The following is an 8,282-nucleotide window of genomic DNA, read 5'->3' as shown; positions in this document are numbered from 1 at the left end:
AGAACATCACAAAACCGAAAAGAAAAAGAAAGAAAAAAGAAACAAGAAAAAGAATTATCAGAGACAGGCTTCAATCCTGTGACCTGTGGGTTATGGGCCCATCACGCTTCCGCTGCATCACTCTGATTTGTTATTTTATTTATAAAATTCAGTTGCCCAGAACATCAATGTAGGGGCATTTTCGTCACACCGGGAGGACAAAACTTTCTAACAACCAATTTCAAACGCAATTCTCATCGACGTATCCAAAGCCGCCACGTGTTAACCATTTTCCCGCCAAATTAAAACCGTTCATCAAATCTCTCTGTTTAATAAACCAATTCTGAAGCTTAAACAAACACAGCCGCCATTAATGGCTTCCTCCACACTCTTCATCTCTCTCATCCTTCTCTCTTTCTTCTCTCTTTCTTCCACTTTACCCTCAGAAACCGTCCTCGACGCCGCTGAAATCTTGTCCGACAATGGCTTCGTCTCCATGGCTCTTACGCTTGAGCTCATTGCCGAATCCTTGCTCTCTCAGTCAAGTTCTATCACAATCTTCTCACCTTCAGACACTGCTTTCGTTCAATCGGGTCAGCCTTCGCTCTCTCTCCTTCGATTTCACTTCTTGCCGCTCTACTTATCTCCCGAAAGCCTCAGATCGCTCGCATCAGGCACCAAGATCCCCACGATGTTGCCTGCTCGATCGCTCACGGTAACCTCTTCTCAATCTGATTCCGTAATTTCTTTGAACAGAGTAAAGATTAGTAGCTCGCCGTTTTACGATGACGGTTCGCTTGTTGTTTATGGTATCGAGAAATTTTTTGACCTAAAATTTCAGAGTCCGAGTGTAAAATTTCGGTGTGGTTTATTGACGGTTAGGAATCCGTTTGGTGAAGCGATAGAAACCCTAAGGTCTAATGGATATTCGTCTATGGCGTTGTTTCTTGAATCTCAAATTCTAGGGTTTAATAATGGTCAATCGTCGACGATGACCGTGTTTGCTCCTTCCGATGATGCATTGGCGACTCGCGTTGATAACTTCACCGATTATCCGTCTCTGTATTTTCGCCAGATTTTGCCATGTAGAATGGCATGGAATGATCTAGTGAATCTTGAGGACGGAACAGAGTTATCAACATATTCTGAAGGATATACAATATATGTAGCGAAATCAAGCGGAATGTTGAGGATGAATGGAGTTGCAGTGTTCTATCCTAACATGTATTTGAACGAGTGGCTCGTTGTTCATGGCCTTCTTGATGTTTTTTCTTTGGCAGAGAGAATTTCAACAGTGGAATCTGATTCAGAAATGAGAAGCAACACTCATGGGATGTCAATGGATCATTGGTAAATTCTGAATCCATGAAAATGATTTCTTGCTTCCATTTTTCAAAATTTCAACAACTCTCAATGTTCTTGAACTTGTAAATTTCAACAACTTTTCTGGCTTTTATGTGTATCTGTGGAAAGAAAGTTTGAACAGAGGGCTGTAATATGAAAATTGTCAATTTTTCTTACAAGTTTGAGCTTCTTCTTATGTACAACAATCAAGAATTGGCTTCAATGTAGGTCTTGAGTGAGCTAATGAACATCTTTGGAGATGATTGATGAAGAGGTTAAAATGAAACTGGTTAAGAATATGTTTTTTTTTTAATTATTATTTATATCTATTAAGCTAACTATTTAGACTTAGTTTGTAGTTCTTTATTTTTTAAAATAGCCATTTCATCCCAAATTTTTTTTAATAGCAAAGAGTTGAATTCTTGACCAAATTTTTAAAACAAATTCAAGTTTTAAATTTTTTTTTTTCTTTCCAATTTTCAAAACATGGTTTGGTGTTTAAAACATTAGTAGAAAGTATATAATTAAGGAAGAAATTGAGGTAGAAAAGATGTGTGTAAGCTTAATTTTCGAACTAAAAAAAACAAAACAAAACAAAACAAATGATTATCGAAGCCTTAGGTCATAATGAACTTGTTATAAATTTAAATTGTGGTTAGGATTACATTTTAGCATAATGCGCAAGGAAATTGAGCCAATGTCTATAACAACTTGTTCCAAATGTTGATATTGTTTTGTAAGTATGATAATGAAATGTTGCGGATAATAGAGATTTGTGTTTGAACAAACCTAATTTTTAAAGAAAAAAGAATTGCTAGAAAATTACAAAAGATATTATTTGAATAATCTATTTTTTCTATAATCAAATCAAAACAAAAATATAGAATTGTTATATGCATTTTATACACATAAAGTATTAAAATTTAATTATATTAAAAAAAGAAAGTTTCCGCCCTGAATTTTCTTTTTAATTTTTCTACTAAACCCATCAAACATTCCTTTTAAAAAAACACCAAGCAAAGCCATTAAAAGTTATGCTTCTTTTTTTACTCTCTCTTGCCCGTTTTTCAACTCTCTCCAACTTAAAACTATACCATATTAATTTTTTTTTATTTAAAAAAAAAAAAAAAAAAAAAAAAAAAGAAACACCAAAGTTTCACCTTTTAGAAGAGGTAAAAGTCACAAGGTTAAGACCTATCTTTATCTTTTCCCATTAATATCCAATCCTTAAAATGTCAATCTCAATAAAATAAATATGAATCAAACGGTTATAGTCCAATTGACGTAAAATTTGTACTATCAAGCATAATTTCATGAAACAAAAATAACCTAAAAAAGTAAAAGATGAGAAGGAAATGGACCAAAAAATTTTCTTTGATTATATACCAGAAATGACATTATATTCGAACACAAAATGGTGCTTCGCCCCATCTTGGTTTCATCCCTTGAAAGAGGGTATATACTTACATATGTATATAGCTACCAACTGTAACATTTGAAGAGGAAACTCAAGCTTCCAACCTCCTATCTATTCCTTTTTTTTTCCTCCACTTCTCTAAACTCCGCTTCTGATGCTTCTGATGCTTCTGATGCTTGATGTCGTGGATTCATCGTTTCCACTGCCATTATTATTCGTATTTGGGTTACTACTTCTCCTGCAGTTTATCGAAAAGGATAGCTTCGCAGACACATCCTCCCTTTGGGGGTGGTTTGCATACAGTATCCATAGCAACAGACACAACAATATTCCAACAGAAATCATTGCAAGTCCAGTATTCACAATCTTAAGATGACGGTGCAGATGAGGGCAGTAGGCTGTGGTGATGTTGTGAAATGTTTCCCTTACAAAATTGCAATTCTGGAAGCTGAGCAAAGGGGGAGTGTAATGCTGAAGTCCATAACTCTCATTCACTGCAGCCACCATCTGGGAATGGATGTCCGGTGAGACCCTTCCGACCGTGATGCACAGCCCAGATTCCGATACTTGACACACAAACTTCTGCCACACCTGCATTTGTAACCAAATTATCCGTCATTATTGAAATCAACACAGGAAGATGATAAGCAGTGGAGATAGCCATCATAACCATGCCTGATGTTCGGATTATAGACTAGACATTCCTAAGTTAAAATTTATGAATCTTACTGTTGATGCATTTTCAATAGTCACGTCGTTATCGCTGCATCTACTTTCTTCCAGCTGAGAGTTGTATGGGTAACAGAGAGCTGGCATTGGAGGTCCTGATTGGTTGCAATAGTTGGGAGAACCCGGGGGTGGATTTGCATTGGCGAAATTGTAGATAAATTGATCGACGACACTCACGATGTCGTTGACGATCTTTTTGCTCTGGATCAGTGTCTGGTTTGTGGTTTTATGGTCAACACATGGAAGGATGTTGCTAAGAGCTGTTTCTGCTTGTGGATTATCCACCCATTCTTCCATAGCCATACATGTATCAGAAACAGCACTGAAAGGAGAAAAACAGGGCAGAAAATAGACAATAATGAACTTTTTTTATTTCAAAGAAATTAGAAGTGATAACAGTATATATATATAGCAGTTTCCTTTCATACAACAATACAACGATTATTAGTTAATGTTACATTATAACGATATATCCGAACGGTAAACAAACCAACTTACTTGTCAAGAATTACAAACAACCCACAAAGAACAAATGTAATTGTCACAAGTAGCCAACCACTGATTATTAATCTGCAAAATATGATGACATAATGTTATTCTACAAACATATAGATGAATCTGAAAGGTAAAAATGGTATTTCGACGAACAACTTACATATAGATTGCATGTTGATATCCAAAGAAGGACAGGACTGCAACAACAATTCCAGCCAGTGAGTAAAAAAGTATGATCAAGTTCAGTAAACAAGAACACTACACCATTATTCAAGAATTTAGGAAGTACATACAAAGACCAATGAGAGCCAGAAGAAGCATGAGTGCAGCAACGGTAATTAATGCCGAACGCCTACACTAAGATTTATGTTAGCTTTTTGACATCATAAAAGAACATAAACTTGATTGAAAGGAACAAGTTGAAGGTCCATACATCATAGTGAAAACTTTTCTTGTTTTACGAGAATTTACGGTTGTCTTATCTGCCACTGTATCTGCAGCAGTATTTAAATCTACATTTAACTCATCGATGTCATTCATTACGTCAGATGGAAGGAACACCTGGGCCACACTAATGGTCTTTGCAAGTGAGAGATATTCTGTAACATTTTTAAGCGTGTGCACAGTGTAGTCCGACTGGTTTACAACAAACTTCAAAGTATGCAAACCTTCATTGTAAAAATTATTCTGTCCAATACATAGAAGTATGCAGCCAATGCTGTGAAATAGACATGTGAGCTCGTGTCAGAAAGAAGTTAGATAATTCAGACATAAATCGAGAACAAAATAATATGATTAATAACATAAAAAGGGCAAAAGCATTAGTCAGTGCAAGCAGAGGACCGACCATTACTTAGGTTTCTAACTAAACCCATTTTTTCCTTGGGAAGAGGGGATATTTAAGAATTTGTTTGGCAAATGTTTTTAAAAACTATTTTTAAGGATGGCCATGGAAGTTAAAATTCACAAATCTGTGGTAGTGAAAGTAGAATAACTTCGTTAGTTCTAAATATCAAGTCATACATGAAATCAAAAGACTGTTTTAAAACAGCTTTAAGGACGTCCAAAACAATACTGTGAATCTTGATTTAAGTAAAAGATATTGCCATTTTCTTTATGCGTTGGTCTATAATGGCTACACCAAAACCTGTGAAAAGATAATTAGATTTCCAAGAAACTTTTAAATGAAAGAAAGCTTGGTTTCAAAATCTAAGTACATCAGCAAGGCAAAAACAGAGAGTATTACGTTGCAGCAGATGTGAAAACAACAAGTAATGCTAGGCAAATCCACTGTGAAGTCTTTGATTCTTTGCCGTTAAGGTTAAACTTCCATCCGCAGCAACGATGAATAAGAAGAGCAATGCCAAAGAAAATGAACCAGAAGATGGAAAGAATGAAACCAGTGGCACCAGTAAATCCAACAGACTGCAGACACATATTAACATGACTGAAATGAGTACTGGTTGAAAAGTTTGGACAAGTAAATCGTTACAAATGTAGTAAGAGGATACTAAATGCTAAGGATGAGCCAACAAATGGAAAAATCATAGATTAAAATGTGAGATCCCTGCAGACATAATGTGAAGGTCTTTCAAGGACTACGCACAACAATATATGCTATAGCTATTTGAAGCTCCTGAGGAATTGCCAATAAGAGCATAGCTCAACTGGTATAATGCTTGTACTATCGACCTCGAGACCTGAGGTTCGATTCCCCCCACCCCACACTTTAATTACAATACCTTTAAAAAAAAGCTCCTGAGGAATTAGTCACTATTTAATATCTGTGATATTCTTGGGCTCCAGGTGTAAGACTTGAAGCCTACCCCCGCCTTCAGGCATCCGTTTCTAACAATAAATTTGCAGATTGCCACAACATTAAAAGGGAGAATGATGAGAATGATAGTCGTTAAATCTTTGTACCATTTCCTAAAGAATTACTCTGTAGTCTTGGAAATTAGACAAAGTATGATTAAAATTCGACCATAAGGGGGGCGTTTGGTTCACCAACTTCATAAGTTGGTGTTAAACAAGAAAAAATCCTATTTTGGACATATATCGAGAAACTCCCGATTACAACTCTACACCCCAAACACAAACTTCCTAACTCCAACATATCAACTCCAAACTTCAAACTTCAAACTTCAACCTTCATAGCTCAACTCAATGCCTCAAACACCTCTAAGTGTTCAAAGATTTCCTATCCACCTCAAATAATATATCTTTGCTAGCTTAGATATTCACAAACCAATTCCAAGAAATTGTATTGAATAGTAGAATTCAAGGCAAAATATACCAAACACAGATAGTAAAATAAAATTATGGTAACAGCACTTACAGCCCAGTAATTCGGATTGGCAATGTCCCATCCACCTTCGTACACCCTAAACCCATGAAGAATATCTGGGCGCTTTGTTCTATTTGCTGCCAATACAAGAGGGCTTTGAGAGTTGTTATATGCAGATCCTGAGCCCTCAGCAGTCTCCAATATCTCGTTCTTCCAAGGACCCAAGTTTTCTTGTCCTGCAAATACAAGGCTTTCTTAACAAACAAGCGAACAGAAACAATAAAAACTACTTGAAGACCAAAGTTCTACAACCTTCATAGAAAAAGGGAAAAAGGGAGAGAAATTTTTCGTTTCCCAGAATCGGTTTGCATTTGCCAGAAGAAACCGACCACTAAAACAAAATCCAGCAAACAGGGAATAAATATTCTGCACAATGTGGCCACTTAGAATACACAAGAGAAGAAGGAGATTTCAGGATACCCAAAATCTTCCACTCGTCAATTCATGGAATTAAGAAACAAAACGTCTAAATATGCCATAAAACACTTTTAACCTCCTTTAAGTAAGACGAGAGCACCCATTTCTTCAGACCAAATGAAACAGAAAATACAGATTACATAACTTAAAACTGTGATATTTATCAACAACAAAACAGACCCAACATAAAAAACAGAATCAATCGATCAAATTCACAAGAAAAATCACAACCAAATAAGTATATACGATCGAATCCCAAAAGAATTTACAAACAACAGAGAAGGATGTCCAGACCTAATTTGAATTTCCCAGAATCTTTCGGCAGCACATCCTGAGGGAAAGCCAAAACCCAGCTGAAAGTAGCAAAACCCACCAAAAATAGAAGCAAAAACGAAGCAGGGAAACCCTTCATCGGCAAAGAAAATCCCGGTACAGAGACCGCATAATACACAGAACTACCTCATTTACCGAAATCTCGAGGCATTAAGGCCTCAAAAATCAAACAGTGAAGAACAGAGAAGGCTGGTTTTACTATGATCAAGAATTTTCAGAGCGAAGTTAATGAAGATTTATAGAACTCTGGAGAAAAAAAATGAAAAAGAGAGAGGGAAAGGGACTCACATGGTGGTGGGGGCAGTGAATTAGTGATCATGAAAAACGAAAAAGGCGGGTGTAAATTAATTAATCAAAACAAAATCAGGTTGCCTTAATTTTTAATTAATTAAAATTTTGTGTTCTAATTCAATAAAATGCTGAATCTTCTGTTGTCTAATTGAATTAAGTAAAAAAGCATGGGCAAATCCCTAAATATTTATTTTCTTCTATTATTCCATTTTGTCTCTTTGTACTTTTTCCCCTTTTCTTTTATTTCTTTCCCTTATTCTTAAAAATAAATAAATCGCATTATTTTTACTCGTGTCCCCATTACGTTTTTTAAGTTACCAAATTGCCCTCATACTAATATAAATTACGTCAGAAACTTAAATACCAAATGATATTGTCCAATTTTATTCCATACATAGTTATAAGATATTTTAGTCTATGTACTTTCATTAAATTTTAAATTTAGTCCTTCACAACTATATTTATAAGGGTAGTTGCAAATAATTAAATCTAAAGTATTTAGATATATGAAAAAATGCAAAATTTAAAATTTACTTTCAAAGTTTATTAGTGATAAATTACATTTTTACAAAAATGTTATTATACACTTTATTATTATTTTCAAAAATATTGCCTAATGTATTTTTTTATAATTTATGAAATGAATGCTAGTAATAACTAATTTTTTTATGAAGAAAACTAATATTAAATTAATTATAGGAATTACTTTTAAAATTTATTAAAAATATAAAAACTAAAATTATGTACTAAATTTCGTATTTTAACCACTATGCTATAAAATTGGGGGTTGAGGGAGATCGCCGGTAAAAGGACGTCGGCAGGTGAGTCGGGGAAACCGAGTTACCGAGTTGAACGACAGAAACGGTGTTTTGATTTGATCAGTTTTAATATTAATTAAACAAAGAAGAGTAACTAAGACATTATTTAATT

General features: G+C 34.9%; 2 protein-coding genes across 2 annotated transcripts; one reads left to right on the top strand and one right to left on the bottom strand.

Annotated features, from left to right (window-relative positions):
- The first annotated feature begins 205 nt into the window (after positions 1-205).
- On the top strand, positions 206-1,519 carry LOC120082021 (putative fasciclin-like arabinogalactan protein 20). The gene has a single exon (XM_039037230.2). The coding sequence runs from the start codon at positions 353-355 to the stop codon at positions 1,331-1,333; it is 981 nt and encodes a 326-aa protein (XP_038893158.2). The 5' UTR covers positions 206-352; the 3' UTR covers positions 1,334-1,519.
- Positions 1,520-2,679: 1,160 nt separating this feature from the next.
- Positions 2,680-7,595, bottom strand: LOC120081994 (uncharacterized). Its single transcript, XM_039037191.2, has 9 exons — positions 7,023-7,595; positions 6,303-6,487; positions 5,211-5,389; positions 4,398-4,682; positions 4,258-4,316; positions 4,125-4,161; positions 3,968-4,039; positions 3,470-3,791; positions 2,680-3,331 (listed from the first exon to the last, which is right to left on the bottom strand). The coding sequence occupies exons 1-9, from the start codon at positions 7,138-7,140 to the stop codon at positions 2,879-2,881; spliced, it is 1,710 nt and encodes a 569-aa protein (XP_038893119.1). The 5' UTR covers positions 7,141-7,595; the 3' UTR covers positions 2,680-2,878.
- Between the last annotated feature and the right edge of the window lie 687 nt (positions 7,596-8,282).

Source organism: Benincasa hispida, chromosome 7 (genome assembly GCF_027475165.1).
Source record: "Benincasa hispida cultivar pf3 chromosome 7, pf3_genome.v1.1, whole genome shotgun sequence".
Taxonomy (NCBI): Eukaryota; Viridiplantae; Streptophyta; class Magnoliopsida; order Cucurbitales; family Cucurbitaceae; genus Benincasa; species Benincasa hispida.
This window is presented reverse-complemented; position numbering and strand designations above follow the sequence as displayed.